This window comes from Heterodontus francisci, chromosome 5 (genome assembly GCF_036365525.1).
Source record: "Heterodontus francisci isolate sHetFra1 chromosome 5, sHetFra1.hap1, whole genome shotgun sequence".
Classification (NCBI taxonomy): Eukaryota; Metazoa; Chordata; class Chondrichthyes; order Heterodontiformes; family Heterodontidae; genus Heterodontus; species Heterodontus francisci.
This window is the reverse complement of record NC_090375.1, coordinates 21,802,342-21,821,059: the sequence shown is the minus strand read 5'-3', so window position 1 is coordinate 21,821,059 and position 18,718 is coordinate 21,802,342. Positions and strand designations below refer to the sequence as shown.

The 18,718-nt window shown below is 44.0% G+C and overlaps 1 protein-coding gene across 1 annotated transcript in view; it reads left to right on the top strand.

The window, feature by feature from the left end:
• The first annotated feature begins 4,420 nt into the window (after positions 1 to 4,420).
• The window catches only part of LOC137369515 (cadherin-7-like), a 151,310-nt gene continuing 137,012 nt past the window's right edge, over positions 4,421 to 18,718 (top strand). Inside the window, exon 1 of the mRNA XM_068030774.1 lies at positions 4,421 to 4,645. Within this exon, the coding sequence (XP_067886875.1) occupies positions 4,421 to 4,645 (225 nt within the window). The remainder of the gene's footprint in view (positions 4,646 to 18,718) is intronic.

Genomic DNA, 18,718 nt, shown 5'->3' with positions numbered 1-18,718 from the left:
GTCTGAATCTACTCCATTGAGAGTACAATGGGTGCAAGAGAACAAGATAAAATTATCAAGCATGCTGAACCTCACACAGACCAGTATATAAAAATCCCGGACAAAAAATGTACATAGTAACAATAATAAGGAAGAGGATAAGGAAATAAACATCCAAGATCTTGGACTTGGAGGCATCTAAATTGAGGATCTGTAACTTTGGTGTTTGATTGGGAGATAGCCATTCACCAATCAGGAAGTAGGAGACAGACTGTGATCCACAACTGTTTTATTCTCAAACCACAGTTCAATATAAATACTCTTCTCTTCTCTTCTGGACTCACTCCCTGTCCAGAAGTCACTCCCCTGACCGGGGGAAAACTGTAAACCGTGGCGTGGAGTCAACTCCCCCTTGGCCCCTTTATTCCCTTCACCCACTTGATCCTGACCGTCATGTGGGACTAAGTCCTCTTAATTCAGGCTCAGGCTGGGTGTTTGGGATATCGGGGTTACAGGAGAGCCACCCTCCACCTAATCCACCGGCTATGGTTAATGGCTTAGTACAAAGAGGAGGAAACTCAGTCCTTTCTTTAACTATCAATTTACTTTATTCAAGCTGTTGTACAATGTAAGAATAAGGTTTATACACTTGGTTAGACAAAAGCATGCAACTCAAACTGGGTTATCCAGTTAATGGCAAAGCTAGCTAGAATCGATAAGCACACCCACTAGGTTCCTCTGACCTTTCCCTGACCTAGTCTCAGAAAACAAAGGATAATACCCGAAAAAGGGGAGAGCTGATGCTGGCCAGGCGTTCTGTTCTCTCTCTTTTTTACGCGTCGCCACGTTGCTCACACAGGGTCTTCCACTTCTGTGATGGTTGGTCTCCGGAGTTTCTCGCTGGCTCTATGCCTGAGATTCTCCATACTTATTCTCTTTCTTATCTCTTCGAGCTTTGCTGTCTCTTGGTTTAGGCCTGCTCACCTTGTTCATATCTTCTCCTTATTGGCCCAGGCACAAAGACCCCGATATCACTCCATGTCCAAATAAGTCTCTATTCCTGTGATCTCTCCTTTGTCTTTCACATAAATTAATTAGTTCAAACTGGTTTTTACCAGCACAGGCCAGTGTCTGAACTCAGGTTACTTTAGTTCATGAGCTGTTCAGCAGTGTCTGAGCTCAGGTTACTTCAGTTCATGAGATATCCAGCAGTTTGCAACAGATTCTATACTTCTTGCAGCCCCTGGCCAACAAAAAAACAGCCCTTAAATACAAGCTGCAATGAGCATCATCTGCTCTCTATTAATTCTGAAGTAAGTCCTGGTGAATTAAAAGGACCAGCATTTTCAACATTGTCATTGCGACTTATTCAAGAAAATGCAAACCATATTTAGATTTGATGTGCCAGAAACCCAAATACAATTAGATCAAAATTAGAAGCATAGAAACATAGGAGCAGGAGTAGGCTATTCAGCCCATCAAGCCTTTTCCAACATTCAGTATGATCATGGCTGATCATCCACTTCAATGCCTTTTTCCCACACTATCCTCACATCCCCTTATGTCATTGGTATTTAGAAATCTGTCAATCTCTGCTTTAAACATATTCAATGACTGAGCTTCCACAGTCCTCTCGGGTAAAGAATTCCAAAGATTCACAACCGTCTGAGTAAAGAACTTTCTCCTCATCTCTGTCCTAAGTGGCTTCCCCTTTATTTTGAAATTGTGTCCCCTGGTTCTAGACTCCCCAACCAGGGGAAACATCTTACCTGAATCTACTCTGTCTATCCCTTTAAGTATTTTGTAGGTTTCAATGAGATCACCTCTCATTCTTCGAAACTCTAGACTCGGTGGGCCGAAGGGCCCGTTTCAGTGCTGTATCTCTAAACTAAACTAAATTACAGGCCCAGTTTCTCCAATCTCTCTTCATAGGACAGTCCCACTTTCCCAGGAACAAGTCTGGCGAACCTTCATTGCACTCTCTCTATGGTAATAATATCCTTCCTAAGGTAAGAGGACCAAAACTGCACACAGTACTCCAGATGCAGTCTAACCAAGGTTCTATACAATTGAAGTATGACTTCACTACTCCTGTACTCAAATCCTCTTGTGATAAAGGCTAACATACTATTAGCATTCTTAATTGCTTGCTGCACCTGTATATTAGCTTTCAGTGACTTATTGATGAGGACACCCAGGTCCCTTTGTACATCTACACTTTCTAATTCTTACCATTTAAGAAATACTCTGCACATCTATTCCTCCTACCAAAATGGATAACCTCACATTTTTCCACCTTATATTCCATCTGCCACATTCTTGCCCACTCACTCAGTCTGTCCAAATCCCCTCGAAGCCACTTTGCATCTTCCTCACAGCACTCATTCCCACCTAGTTTTGTGTCATCCGCGAACTTAGAAATATTACATTTGGTCCCTACCTCCAAATCATTCATATATAATGTGAACAGCAGGGGCCCAAGTACTGATCCTTGCGGTACCCCACTAGTCGCAGCCGACCAACGCGATAATGACCGTTTATTCCTACTCTCTGTTTTCTGCCTTTTAACCAATCCTTAATCCATGCTAGTATATTACCTCCTATCCCATGTGCTTTAATGTTGCTAACCAATTTCCTGAGGGGAACTTTGTCAAAAGGTTTCTGAAAATTCAAGTACACTACGTCCACTGACTCCCCTTTATCAATTCTGTTAGTAACATCCTCAAAAAACTCCAACAGGTTCGTCAAATATGATTTCTCATTCATAAATCCATATTGACCATGCCCAATCAGATCATTGTATGCCCAATTATAACATCCTTTAGAATAGATTCAAACATTTTCCCTGCTACTGATGTAAGGCCAACAGATCTGTAATTCCCTGTTTTCTCTCTCCCTCCCTTCGTAAATAGTGGGGTGGCATTTGCTACCTTCCAATCTGCAGGAACCATTTCAGAATCTTTAGAATTTTGGAAGATGATCACCAATGAATCCACTATCTCCATAGCTACCTCTTTCAACACTCTTGGATGTAGAATATCAGGTCCTGGGGACTTATCATCCTTCAGTCCCATTAATTTCTCCAATACAACCTTCTTACTAATACTAATTTCCTTCAATTCCTCATTCCTCCTAATCCCTGGATCTCTGATTTTTCTATATTTCTTGTATCTTCCTCAGTGAAGACAGATACAAAGTAATCATTTAGCTTCTCTGCCATTTCTCTATTCCCCAATATAAATTCTCCTGACTTTGCCTGTAATGGCATTTGTCGGAGCCAAACGTTTCCTTTTTGCATACCTGTAGAAGCTTTTACAGTCCGTTTTTATGCTTTTTGCTCGTTTACATTCATATTCTATTCTCCCTTTCTTTATCAGTTTCTTGGTCCTCCTTTGCTGTATTCTAAAATCCTCCAATCCTCAGGTTTACTACTATTTTTGGCAACTTTAGAGGCCTTTTCTTTTAATCTTTTACAATCCTTAACTTCCTGTGTTATCCACGGTTGACTGCCTTTACTTTGGGTGTTTTTGTGCCTTGAAGGAATGTATAGTTGCTGTAAACTATGCAATAATTATTTGAAGACTACCATTGTCTATGCAGTGTCACACCTTTTAATGTATTTTCCCAATCCACCTCAGCTAATTTGCCCCTCATACCTTCATAATTTCCTTTGTTCAAATTCAATACCCTGGCTTTAGATTGAACTACCCTTGCTTTCAAACACAATGCAAAATTCTATCATATTATGGTCACTCATCCGTAAAGGTACTTTTACAACAGATTATTAATTAGCCCTTTCTCATTACATAATACTAAAGATCTAAAATAGCCTGTTCTCTAATCAGTTCCTCAAAATTGGTTTGAAAAGTGACTTTGAAACAACCTTACAATATAAAGTGGATACCAAAAACAAGTTAGATATCCAGATTTACAAAGCCTAATAGTCCTTTTAATATAATGACTTTATTCTATAATGCATTCTTATTTTAATCAAATACAATGTTCGTCATAGTCATAGAGTCATTTATGACATAGAAGGAGGCCATTCAGCCCATCATGTGCATGCCTGTTCTCCGTGGAGCAATCCAGTCAGTCCTTCTCCCTCGCCTGTACCCGGTAGCCAATGTATCCTTTGATATGTGCTAAACTGAAGGGATGATCTCATTATTTGTCTTAGACACCTTTAGATGTTGTCCTTCAACATGTTAAACAGAATGCCACAGGTTGTTGGAGCAGTTAACTGACAGCAGCTCTTGTCTTTATCTGCACTAGGTGTCCATTTCTTCAGTCAAGTTTACTCTGTAGCAGCGGCTTCTTCAGACCAACTGGCAACAGTTTATTATCTCTGGGCTCCAGACTGACAAAGCTGCCTGAGGCTATTGCTGCCAAGCCAAGTGGAACAGTGCCTGTGTTTCTGTCAAAGTTCTCTCCGAAGTGAAAAATGAAAATAAGAGACGGGAGGCTCTGCCATTCGCTGGTGATAATAACACTATTCCTATGCCTCAGCGGAACAAGTCAATCAGATCCTTCATCACCGATGTCAGGCTCCCACCTCCCAGCAGGAAAGTCGGGGGAGGCACACAAGCGGGTGAAGCGGGGCTGGGTTTGGAATCAATTCTTTGTGCTGGAGGAATATACAGGCACAGACCCATTATACGTGGGGAAGGTAAGAGACATTCATTTCTCTTCCTCTCTTCTCTAACCCTATGCTTTCAATCGATCTCCTCATTAGAAATGTTGGCCCTGAAACGATGCTTCGAGACAATGACAAGCGTGCGATCGCTAATGAATTTGGCTGAAATTCCTGTCTGCATTGTTTTAATGGACGCATCAAATCTTTTGCAATAAATGAGTTAAAGTATGTGCTAAAGTAGCGGGGAGAGGAATTTCAGACCAATGTACCAGTTTAATTTCAAGTCCTGACGGTTACCTTCACATGCTCTTCAATTACATGAGTGGTAACACTGCAAATTATTTTCAGATAGTAGGTGAGACAGGATCCTTCATTTTTTTTCAACTTTAATAAATTATAAAATCATACAGCACAGAAGGGGACCAATCAGGCTCATTGTGCCTGTGCCAGTTCTTTGAAAGAGCTGTCCAATCAGACCTAGTCCCCATAGCCCAGAAAATGTCTTCCTTTTCAATTCCCTTTTGAAAACTATTATTGAATCTGCTTCCACCACCCTTTCAGGCCGTGCATTCCAGATCACAACAACGCATGTAAAATCATCTTCCCCATCTCTCCTCTGGTTCTTTTGACAATCACCTTCAATCTGTTTCCTCTGGTTACCAAATCTTCTGCCACTGGAAACAGTTCCTCCTTATTTATTCTCTCAAAATACTTAAAGATTTTGAACACTGCTATCAAATCCTCCGTTAACCTTGTCTCTGCTGTAAAGAGAACAAGTTTCTCTAGTTTCTCCATTTACTGAAATATTTCATCCCTGTTACCATTTTCATAAATCTTCTTTTTCCTCTTTCCAAAGCCTTGACATCTTTCCTATGAACAAAGTCCTTGTCAATGTAATTGTTTGAAATTCTCCAAATGCCTATGAGTGATTCATGGAGAACTGAGTGGTTCCACCTGATTTTTATTACTACTCATGGGGCTGACCGTGACTCCATTATGACTTTGCTCATGAATTACTCTGACAGGCCTTTGAGACCGAATCGTATTTCACAGAGGCAGAATGAATATCTCCTATTCTATTCAATTAGCACTAAAAGTTTAGCATTGGTTCCACAACGGCTTTGAGCGGGTGCCGTACATGTTTAATTTGCAAATACATGTGATTTATAAAAATCGGTGAATGCCAGAAAAATCACACTCCTGTAAAGTGAGAACTAGCTGGTCCATCTCTATAAATCTGATGAAGGACAAAGTCTTAAGAGGTGGGCAATAAAACCCATCATAAAAGCGAAACTTGCATAATGTAAAAATTTGGCATTTGTTTATTGCTAATGTACCCAGACACTGGTGGCTTGGAGCTGGTTCCTTTCAAATAAACTGTTGACACAAGAGACTTTGATTTCATCTTTCAGCCATGGCCCTAGGTAACAACCATTCATTCTGAAACCCTGTAAAGTCATTCAACAACCTTGCAGTGCCCTGTCAATGACATGCTTATGAACAACTTGCATTTATATAACACCTTTCACGCAATAAATATCCCCAGGTGCTGTACAGGGGTAGTGGTGGATCACAAACAGGGGTTTTGCAGGGGTGGGGGGGGGGGGGGGGGGCGTGGTGGAGGGGAGGGTTGAGAAAAGGCACAATGGAAAGGAATTAATTTTCGACAGGCTTTTTTGAGGTTGGAGGGGTGGCACGGTGAAGTGACGGAGGGAGAGAATTTGAGGGTGCAAGGGCTGTGGTGACTGAAGACTCTACCATCAGTGGCGGAGCAGAGGGGAGGCGTGTGTTGCAAAGAAGGCAAATGTCAGAAGAAAGGGAGAGCTGAGAAAGATAGCAGAGCAAAGAGAAGGATTCGGAATGGAATGCCAGTGCAGGCCAGTGGAACCATTTTATAGCATGAGTTAGCATCTTAAGAGATGGGCGAGGACAAAACATAGAGAGACTCCCCTTGTCTCCTTCTGCAGTCTCTTCCCACCTACATCCGTGACTTTTCCAATGCCCTCTGTCACTTCAACAGTTTCCAATATCCCGGCCCTCACCGTCTCCAATTTACCATGGACGCCCAATTTCTCTCTACCTCCATCTCCCACCAGAGCAGTTTGAGGGCTGCCCGCGTCTTCCTAGAATGGAGGTCCAACCAGTCCCCATCCATCACCACCCTCCTCCGCCTGGCTGAACTTGTTCTCACAGTGAACAACTTCACCTTCAACTCCACTCACTTCCTTCAAGTAAAAGGTGTTGCTATGGTATTCACATGGGTCCTAGTTATGCCTGTCTTTTTGTGGGATATGTTGAACATTCCTTGTTCCAGTCCTACTCAGGCACCCTCCCCCAACTCTTTTTCCGGTACATTGATGACTATCGGTGCCGTTTCCTGCTCCCGCCCCAAACTGGAAAACGTCATCAACTTTGCTTCCAATTTCCATCTTTCTCTCACCTTCACATGGTCCATCTCCCACTCTTCCCTTTTCTTCCTTGACTTCTCTGTCTCGTTTCCTGGTGATAAGCTATCAACCAGTATTCATTATAAGTCCACTGACTCCCACAGCTACCTGAACTACACTTCCTGCAAGGACTCCATTCCATTCTCCCAGTTTTTATGTCTCAGTCGCATCTGGTTAGATGATACAATCTTCAATATCAGTGATTCCGATATGTCTCCCTTTTTCCTCAACTGATGATCCTCTCGACCGTGGTTGACAGGCCCTCAACCATGTCCGACCTATTTCACGCACTTCTGCTCTCACCCCTTCCCCTCCCTCCCAGAACCATGATAGGGTTCCCCTTGTCCTCACCTTCCAACCCACCAGCCTCTGTACCCAATAGATCAATCTCCGCCATTTCCAACACCTCCAGCATGCTGCCACAACCAAACACATCTTCCCCTCCCCAGCCCTCCCCTTTCAGCATTCCAAAGGGACCGCTCCCTCTGTGACACCCTGGTCTACTCCTCAGTTACCCCCAGCACCTCCCCCCTTTCCTAGAGCACCTTTTCATGCAGCCCTTTGACCTCCTCCCTTTTCACCATCCAGGGCCCCAAACATTCCTTCCAAGTGAAACAGCGATTTGCCTGTACTTCTTTCAGTTTAGTAAACTGTATTTGCTGCTCACGATGTGGTCTCCTCTACCTTAGGGAGACTAAACGCATTCTGGGTGACCACCTTGCAGAACACCTCCGTTCAGTCCGCAAGTGCAACCCCTAGCTTCCTGTCGCTTGTTTCTTCAATTCGCCATGTTGCCTCCATTCTGACCTCACTGTTCTTGGCCTGCTAGTGTTCCAGTGAAACTCAATGCAAGCTCGAGGAACAATAACTCATCTTTCAACTTTACAGCCTTCTGGACTTAACGTTGAGTTCAAAAATTTGGATCGTAACCTCTGCCCCCATTTTTTTTACTTTCTCGTGTTTTTTTTTTCTGTTTTTCCACCCCCCCACTTGAACGGTTTTCTTTCTTAATCCATTTGCTTTGTGTATGGACAGCTGCTATTCTGCCATCTACACCTCATCCAGACCCATCTTTTGTTTCTTCACTTGGCTTTGTACCTTGAAAGCTTTTGTCAATTTAATCTCTTCTGCTCTCCATCCTATCACAGATCTTCCCTTTAGTTCTCTTGATTTTCAGAAGCCTTTTGATAAAGTCCCCCACAGGAGGTTGATTTGCAAAGTTAAAGCACATGAGATAGGAGATAATGGATTAGCATCATGGATTAAGGATTGGTTAACAGGCAGAAAACAGACAGTAGGAATACACGGGTTATTCTCGCGTTGGCAGGCCGTGACCAGTGGGGTACCACAAGGATCAGTGCTTGGGTTCCAGTTGTTCACAATATATATCAATTATTTGGATGTGGGGACCAAATGTAGTATTTCCAAGTTCGCGGATGACACAAAACTAGGTGGAAATGTGTGATGTGAGAAAGATGCAAAGCAGCTTCAAGGGGATTTGGACAGACAGAGTGAGTGGGCAAGAAAGTGGCAGATGGAATATAATGTGGACAAATGTGAGGTTATCCACTTTGGTAGGAGGAATAGATGTGCAGAGTATTTCTTAAATGGTAAGTGATTAGAAAGTGTAGATGTACAAAGGGACCTTGTCCTTGTCATTAAGTCACTGAAAGCTAACATGCGGGTGCAGCAAGCAATAAAGAAGGCTAATGGTATGTTAGCCTTTATCACAAGAGGATTTGAATACAGGAGTCGTGAAGTCTTGCTTCGATTGTATAGAACCTTGGTTAGATCACACCTGGAGTACTGTGTGCAGTTTTGGTCCCCTGACCTTAGGAAGGATATTATTGCCATAGAGGGAGTGCAACGAAGTTTCACCAGGTTTGTCTCAAAATGGCAGGACTGTCCTATGAAGAGAGATTGGGGAAACTGGGCCTGTATTCTCTAGAGTTTTGAAGAATGAGAGGTGATCTCATTGAAAACTACAAAATACTTAAAAGGATAGACAGGGTAGATGCAGATTGAGATGTTTCCCTGGTTTGGGAGTCTAGAACCAGGGGTCACAATTTCAAAGTAAGGGGGAAGCCACTAAGGACCAAGATGACGAGAAATTTCTTTACTCAGAGGGTTGTGAATCTTTGGAATTCTCTACCCCAGAGGGCTGTGGAAGCTCGGTCATTGAGTATGTTTAAAGCAGAGATTGACAGATTTCTAAATACCAATGACATAAGGTTATTTGAGGTTAGTGTGGGAAAAAGGCATTGAAGTGGATGATCAGCCATGATCTTATTGAATGGCGGGGCAGGCTCGATGGGCTGAATGGCCTATTTCTGCTCCTATGTTCTTCTTCACCCCTTCCCCTTTCCACTTGCTCAAAACCTATTAAATTTCTAACTTATCCTAGATTTGATGAAAGGCAATTGACCTGAAATGTTAACTCTGCTTTTCTCTCCACAGATGCTGCCTGACCTGCTGAGTATTTCCAGTATTTTATACTTTTGTTGCAGATTTCCAGCATCTGTAGTATTTTGTTTTTGTGATAGAATGGAATGCTTGGGGCAGGGGCACAAGACAGATACTGCTCTTATGGTTTCTTATATGTCCATGTAATGTAATGGCAGCACAGCAACAATGCAAACTGTAAGTTGTATCCAAAACATACCCCATTGGACTTACTGCCACATGTAGTTGAGGTAATTAGCATAGATACATTTAAGGGGAAGCAGATGAGGGAGGAAGGAATGGATGGCTATATTGATGAGGTTAGATGAAGAGAAGTTGGAGCAGACTCATGCGGAGCACTAACACCAGCATGGAACTGTTGGGCCGAATGGCCTGTTTCTGTGCTGTGAATACTTTGTAACCCTTGCAGCTGAAGAGAGCATGATTGGTTCAAGTGAGGTTGAGAGCCCGATGATACAACAATGACTATTCATCATTACCTGCAAGGTACTTTGGGCCATCCTGAGACAGTAAGTGATTGTGATCCTTCCATTTGCAAGTGCTGATGGAAATGCAGCTTCAGAACTTGGTTTCTTGGTGAGATCATCTGTTGCAGTTTAAGGGTGAAGTGTCCTCTCCATTTGTTTTTTTTTTAAAGCTGCATTGCCTGGGCAGGGTTTGGAGACACAGACTTGCCCAGCCTCTGCATCTCCCTCTTGACCTTATAGACTTAATCCAGAGGAAGAGTAAGCATCCTCTTGGTTGCAGGAGTTAAGACAGCACCTTTGACAGTGCAGTGCTTCCCCCACTACTGCACTGTACAGAACCGTCAACTCTGATTTTTGTGCTTAAGCTCTGGAGTGGGATTTGAACCCAGAACCTCATAACTCAGAGGCAAGAACGCTATCAACTGAGCCACTGCTGAGTTGCCTGAGGTCGTGAAAGGCGCTATGTCAATGCAAACTCATTTCTTTTGGAACTTAGGCCTGTTAATTGTGAGTTGGATAGCATAATAATCTGAAAATACATGGTGCTTATTCTGGATGATTGGTAAGAGAAAATATTCTGCATCCCGGCCCTAACATCCTACACATCAATTAACATAAAATTCAATAGAAAAAAAAATGATCAAAAATACTTCACCGTATATGACAATTTTGCAGTGTCATCATATTTCATTGAGCTCCATCCCAATGTGTAATAGTAAGAATGTTGGTATAAAAGTAGTAACTTCAGCTTTGCTTTTCTGATTGATGTTACTAGGCTATTCCTGGTGTTAAAATAACAGCAATTGGAAAATCGGGGCTTTTATGTCTCAGAGCTGTAACTGCAATGTTCCATTCTGAATCAGAATGCTGACAAGTATTCATTTGTAACCTCCTGAGATTCCCAAGGTCCTCGTCTGAGTTTCAGGGTCCTAGAGATGTTTGCCTGGGAGTTCGAGAGCTGTCATTTGCACTATTCCTAGTTCTATCACTCTTGGGCACAATGATTTTGGGGAGCTTTAACAAGTGGAACATTCAGGGTAAGAAGGGACTAAAATACTGGCACTGAAAATTTCCCCTCAATATTAGATGACCTGCAATTAGCTGGACAGGTATGCCTGGCCAGGTATGAGGTGGCTTGTTACCTGGGAGTTCCTCCTTATTGGATACGTGGCGATAAATAGCCAAGCAAGGTAAAAGAGCAGAGAAAGGAATTTGACATAAGCGTGTTGAGACAACACCGCTGACAGACACGTCTAACCTTAAAAGTGTGATCTTGACCAAACTTGAGAGATCTCAAAATGAGCTTTAATTATGGCAAATCTTACAATCTCCCTCTTCGAGCAAAGCTGATATATTTTTATTCCATTATGTATGACTGAAATCTTATCAACTGAAGTATTTCAGTTTAGAGATTTTTTGGTTTTGTTTGGTTTGACTAAAATTGACTCAGCACATCAAACTCTAAGTAAGTTCTGTGAACGTAGAAACGGCAGGAGGCTGTTTAGCCCCTTGAACCTGTTCTGCCATTCGATTATCATGGCTCATATGTATCTTAACTCCATCTACTGGCCTTGGTTCTGTAATCTTTAATATCCTTGCCTAACAAAAATCTATCAATCTCAGTTTTAAAATTTTCAAATGACCCCCAGCCTTAATAGCTTTTTAGCTGAAAGAGTTCCAGATTTCCACTCCCCTTTGTGTTTCCAAACTTCACCCCTGAATGGCCCAGCTCTGATTTTAAGGTTATGCCCCCTTGTTCTGGAATCCCCCAGCACAGAAAATGAGAAAAATCCTGCTGATAAAAGTGTTAACTCGGTTAAGCTCCAAATGTTTGGCAGGTGATAGTTTTGCCAACGCTTTGCCTGTTCCTGCAGCAACCACCATTCCCATACCCGCTGATCTACATTGGGTCCAGGCCTGGCAATGCCTCGATTTCAAAATTCTCACCCTCGTGTTCAAATCTCTCCCTGACCTCAGCCTTCCCGAGCCCTGTAACCTCCTCCAAACCTACAGCACTGTGCGGTCTCTGTTCTCCTCCAATTCTGGCCTCTTGCATTCCCGATTTCCATTGCTCAACCATTGGCGGCCCTGCCTTCAGCTGCCTGGGCCAATAGCTCTGGAATCCCCTCCATGAACCTCTCCACTTCTCTACATCTCTCTCCTCCTTTAAGTCACTCCTCAAACCCTTCCTATTTAACCGAGCTTTTGGACACCTGTACTAATACTTCTTTATGTGTCTCAGTGTCAAATTTTGTTTGATAGTGCTCCCATGAAGCAATGTATAACGGTTTTTACTATGTTAAAGGCACTATATAAATGCTGGCATTGAACTGCCGTGGGAGGGATGATTGGAGGCTGCTGAGATACCCGTTAAAGGTATCATTAATTTTCATTGGGTTAGGAAGAGCCACCTTAAAAAGCAAAGCTGTAGTCTGTTGCTAGGTCATGCGTGGCTCCCTGTGTTGGCCTGCCCACTCTCAGGCTCTGCTTGACTACCTGCCCTCCCCAATCAGCCAGCTACCTCAGTGTACCAATCTGGTAGTTGCAACTCACTGTCATCAGGTAAATAAGGTCCTGGGATTGAAAGTGGCTCAAGCCTTATGTAGTAACAATGGGGCAGTGGACATGCTCTTCCCTCTGTGCGCTTCAAATTAAAATCCGGCCCCAGTACATTACTTAAAAGAGCCTTCTATAACAGGCCAAGGCCTAGAAGTGGTGATTGTCAGCTTTATTTCAGTGTAGGTGACAAAACAAAATCTCATATCGTGTCTGTGCTCAAAGGTGAGTAAAATTCACTAAATCATCGAATGATACAGCATGGAAGAAGGCCCTTCAGCCCATTATGCTTGTGCTCTTTGGAAGTACCAATCCCCTGCTCTTTTCCATACGACCATATGAATTAGGAGTAGGAGCAGGCTATTCAGCCTGTCGAACCTGCTCCGTCATTTAATAAGATCATGGCTGACCTGTTTCTGTCTCGAATTCCACACTCTCATGTACCCCTGATAATCTTTGATTCCCTTGGCTAACAAGAATCTATCTACCTCCGCCTTAAAAATATTCAACATTCCCCATAGCCCTGCAAATATTTCCCATTCATGTGCTTAACAAGGCTGATTTGTGAATGGGAAATGCATCGGTAGTCATTAATCCCAGTTTGAGCTTTTAGCTAATTATGCTATCCTTTCTCTCTTCTGCCACACGGGTGCTAGCCACAGATTTTCAAAGTATGCAACTATTTGCAAAGGGTGGCACACACAACCATTTAGCAATGCATTCTTAGTGGCTGCAGCGTGTACCATCTACAAGATGCACTGCAGCAACGTGCCAAGGCTCCTTCGACAGTACCTTCCAAACCTACGACATCTACCACCTAGAACAGGGTTGTCTAACCTTTTCGCGTGGGGACCATCTTACAATTTTAGTCCTACATAGGGGGCCGGTGAGACAATTTTGGAAAGATAAAGGCATTAAAAATTTATCTGACTGTGAAGACCTTACTTTGAGGCCAAAACATTGTATGCTTTCAAGAAGGAGTTAGATATAGCTCTTGGGGCAAAAGGGATCAAAGGATATGGGGGGAAAGTGGGAATAGGTTACTGAGTTGGATGATCAGCCATGATCATAATGAATGGCAGAGCAGGCTCGAAGAGCCAAGTGGCCGACTCCTGCTCCTATTTTCTATGTTTCTATGAATCAAAACATCATAAGTGCATTTTTGTGAAGAAGCTTTAAATGAGATTAATTAATTTATTTTCTCAGCACTATGTTCGACACTGATTTAGTGAGACACCTGGCATTTTTTTGCTTGCACAAGTAGTCAGTGTTTGCCTGCACACTTCTTGTAGTGACGTGGAGTATTTCAGATAGATGTCCATCTGTCAGGAGTGATCTTGACCACTTTCTCTTCCTCTGTCTGTCTGTCTGTCTGCCTCTCACTCCCTGTGTCCCCCTCTCTCTGTGCCCCCCTCTCTGTGTTCCTCCTCTCTGTGTTGTTCCCCCCTCTGTGTCGTCCTCACTCTCTGTGTCCCCCTCTCTTTCTCTCTCTCTGCCCCCCCCTCAGTTTCCCCTTCTCTCTCTGTCCCCCCTTTCTCTCTTTCTCTCCCCCTATCTTTCTGTACCCCTCCTTTCTCTCCCCCTCTGTCTCTCTGGCCTCCCTCTCTCTCTCTGCCCCCTCTCTACCTCTCTCTCTGCCCGCTGTCTCTGCCACCCTCTCTCTCTCTGCCTTCTCTCTCTCTCTCTGTCCCTCTCTCTGACCCTCTCTGTCTGTCCCTCTCTCCGTCCCTCTGTCTCTGTTCCCCTCACTCTCTCTTTCTCCCTCTTTCTCCCCTCTCTTTCTCTCCCTTCTCTCTCCCTCTCTCTGCCCCCTCTCTCTCTCTGTACCCCCCTCTCTCTATCTCTGACAGTTGCTGGGAACAGGAGTGCCTTGTGATTGGTCAGTTTTTTTAATAAAAAAATTGTGCTGTCAGTTTCACAACTGACAGGTGCTGGGAACGGGAGCAGTGGTTTCCCAACTTTGGACAGATTTGGGGTTTTCCGACAGGCTTTTAAAAAATGTCAGAATCTTCCAGAAAATCCCAAATCTGTCTGAAGTTGGGAAAACACTGTTCCCGCTCCCCGCACCTGTAAGCTGTGAAACTGACGGCGCAATTTTTTTTTAAAGCCGGTCTGGAGGAAGAAGAGAATGGGAAATTTCTCATCTCTGAAATACATCTGTAGGCCGGATGGAAACCTTTGGTGGACCAGTCCTAGCCCGTGGGCCAGATGCTGAACAACCCTGACCTAGGAGGACAAGGGCAGCAGATGCATCGGAACACCACCACCCTCCAAGCCACACACCATCCTCACTTGGAACCATATCGCTGTTCCTTCACTGTCACTGGGTCAAGATCCTGGAACTCCCTTCCTAACAGCACTGTGTGTGTACCGACACCAAATAGACTGCAGCAGTTCAAGAAAGTGGCTCACCACCACCTTCTCAAGGGCAATTAGGGATTGGCAACAAATGCTGGCATAACCAGTGATGCTCACATTCCATGAAAACATATTAAAATAATTTTAGTCCTCCACTGGTGTGCCACAACCAATTCCCTCTCATATATTTCTTTCCTATTTTTCATTCATGCCGTCACTGTCCTTCAGCTGAATGGCAGTGAAACAGTCTTGGCTCAAACAAAGAACAAAGAACAAAGATCAGTACAGTACAGGAACAGGCCATTCGGCCCTCCAAGCCTGCGCCGATCTTGGTGCCTGCCGAAACGAAAATCTTCTGCACTTCCGGTGACCATATCCCTCTATTCCCTTCCTATTCATGTATTTGTCGAGATGCCTCTTAAATGTCGCTATTGTACCTGCTTCCACCACCTCCCCCGGCAGCAAGTTCCAGGCACTCACCACCCTCTGTGTAAAAAACTTGCCTCGCACATCCCCTCTAAACTTTGCCCCTCTCACCTTAAACCTATGTCCCCTAGTAACTGACTCTTCCACCCTGGGAAAAAGCTTCTGACTATCCACTCTGTCCATGCCACTCATAACTTTGTAAACCTCTATCATGTCGCCCCTCCACCTCCTTCGTTCTAGTGAAAACAATCCGAGTTTATTCAACCTCTCCTCATAGCTAATGCCCTCCAGACCAGGCAACATCCTGATAAACCTCTTCTGTACCCTCTCCAAAGCCTCCACGTCCTTCTGGTAGTGTGGCAACCAGAATTGCACGCAATATTCTAAGTGTGGCCTAACTAAAGTTCTGTACAGCTGCAGCATGACTTGCCAATTTTTATACTCTATGCCCCGACCAATGAAAGCAAGCATGCCGTATGCCTTCTTGACTATCTTATCCACCTGCGTTGCCACTTTCAGTGACCTGTGGACCTGTACGCCCAGATCTCTCTGCCTGTCAATACTCCGAAGGGTTCTGCCATTGACTGTATACTTCCCACCTGCATTAGATCTTCCAAAATGCATTACCTCACATTTGTCCGGATTAAACTCCATCTGCCATTTCTCCGCCCAAGTCTCCAACCGATCTATATCCTGCTGTATCCTCTGACAATCCTCATCACTATCCGCAACTCCACCAACCTTTGTGTCGTCCGCAAACTTACTAATCAGACCAGCTACATTTTCCTCCAAATCATTTATATATACTACAAACAGCAAAGGTCCCAGCACTGATCCCTGCGGAACACCACTAGTCACATCCCTCCATTCAGAAAAGCATCCTTCCACTGCTACCCTCTGTCTTCTATGACTGAGCCAGTTCTGTATCCATTTTGCCAGCTCACCTCTGATCCCGTGTGACTTCACCTTTTGTACCAGTCTGCCATGAGGGACCTTGTCAAAGGCTTTACTAAAGTCCATATAGATAACATCCACTACCCTTCCTTCATCAATCATCTTTGTCACTTCTTCAAAAAACTCAATCAAATTAGTGAGACACGACCTCTCCTTCACAAAACCATGCTGCCTCTCGCTAATATGTTCGTTTGTTTCCAAATGGGAGTAAATCCTGTCCCGAAGAATCCTCTCCAATAATTTCCCTACCACTGACATAAGGCTCACCGGCCTATAATTTCCTGGATTATCCTTGCTACCCTTCTTAAACAAAGGAACAACATTGGCTATTCTCCAGTCCTCTGGGACCTCACCTGTAGCCAATGAGGATGCAAAGATTTCTGTCACGGCCCCAGCAATTTCTTCCCTTGCCTCCCTCAGTATTATGGGGTAGATCCCATCAGGCCCTGGGGACGTATCTACTTTAATGCTTTGCAAGACACCCAACACCTCCTCCTTTTTGATAATGAGATGACTGAGACTATCTACACTCCCTTCCCTAGGCTCATCATCCACCAAGTCCTTCTCTTTGGTGAATACTGATGCAAAGTACTCATTTAATACCTCGCCCATTTCCTCTGGCTCCACACATAGATTCCCTCCTCTGTCTTTGAGTGGGCCAACCCTTTCCCTAGTTACCCTCTTGCTGTTTATATATGTATACAAAGCCTTGGGATTATCCTTAATACTGTTTGCCAATGACTTTTCATGACCCCTTTTAGCCCTCCTGACTCCTTGCTTAAGTTCCTTCCGACTGTCTTTATATTCCTCAAAGGATTTGTCTGTTCCTCGCCTTCCAGCCCTTACGAATGCTTCCTTTTTCTTTTTGACTAGGCTCACAATATCCCGCGTTATCCAAGGTTCCCGAAACTTGCCAAACTTATCCTTCTTCCTCACAGGAACATGCTGGTCCTGGATTCTAATCAACTGATGTTTGAAAGACTCCCACATGTCAGATGTTGATTTACCCTCAAACAGCCGCCCCCAATCTAAATTCTTCAGTTCCTGCCTAATATTGTTATAATTAGCCTTCCCCCAATTTAGCACCTTCACCCGAGGACTACTCTTATCCTTATCCACAAGTACCTTAAAACTTATGGAATTATGGTCACTGTCCCTGAAATGCTCCCCGACCACCTGGCCGGGCTCATTCCCCAATACCAGATCCAGTACGGCCCCATCCCTAGTTGGACTATCTACATATTGTTTCAAGAAGCCCTCCTGGATGCTCCTTACAAATTCTGCCCCATCCAAGCCCTTAGCACTAAGTGAGTCCCAGTCAATATAGGGGAAGTTAAAATCACCCACCACTACAACCCTGTTACCTTTACATCTTTCCAAAATCTGTCTACATATCTGCTCCTCTACCTCCCGCTGGCTGTTGGGAGGCCTGTAGTAAACCCCCAACATCGTGACTGCACCCTTCCTATTCCTGAGCTCCACCCATATTGCCTCGCTGCACGACCCCTCCGAGGTGTCCTCCCACAGTACAGCTGTGATATTCTCCTTAACAAGCAACTCCCCCACCCCTTTTACATCCCCCTCTATTCCGCCTGAAGCTTCTAAATCCTGGAATATTTAGCTGCCAATCTTGTCCTTCCCTCAACCAAGTCTCTGTAATCGCAACAGCATCATATTTCCAAGTACTAATCCAAGCTCTAAGTTCATCTGCCTTACCAGTTATAATTCTCGCATTGAAACAAATGCACTTCAGACCACCAGTCCCGCTGTGCTCAGCAACATCTCCCTGCCTGCTCTTCCTCTTAGTCTTACTGGCCTTATTTACTAGTTCCCCCTCATTTATTTCACTTGCTGTCCTACTGCTCTGGTTCCCAGCCCCCTGCCACACTAGTTTAAACCCTCCCGAGTGACGCTAGCAAACCTCATAGCCAGAATATTTGTGCCCCTCCAGTTTAGATGCAACTCGTCCTTCTTGTACATTGTCCTTCTCCATTATCTACCCACTCAACATTGCTCAATAGAAAATGGGCACACTTTCTAAAGTGGAATGGATTGAACTCCATATTCCCTGCCCCAAACTCCCCTGCCTCTGCATACCGGAGATATTCATATCTGATTTGTTGGCTACATATGAAAGTCACCCACTGGGGATGAGTTTGAATGTCAGTTTAAAGCTGAATTCCCGTCATGGGAGGGCCAGCATTCCACTCCTATCAGACTAAATTGACTACTAGTTCTGCGATCACTGCACTCTGTAATTAAGTATTGATTCAGATTTGCAAGTGGGGCTATAACCGACCTGTGACAGTTATCAGACAGGTCTATCGCTTAATGAAGTTCCACGGTTGATATAGGGAAAAAAAGTCATTGAATAAAAGTGATGTTGTGAGGATGAAATGTTCAGTGCTCATCCCGCAGCTCATTTGAAACCTTGT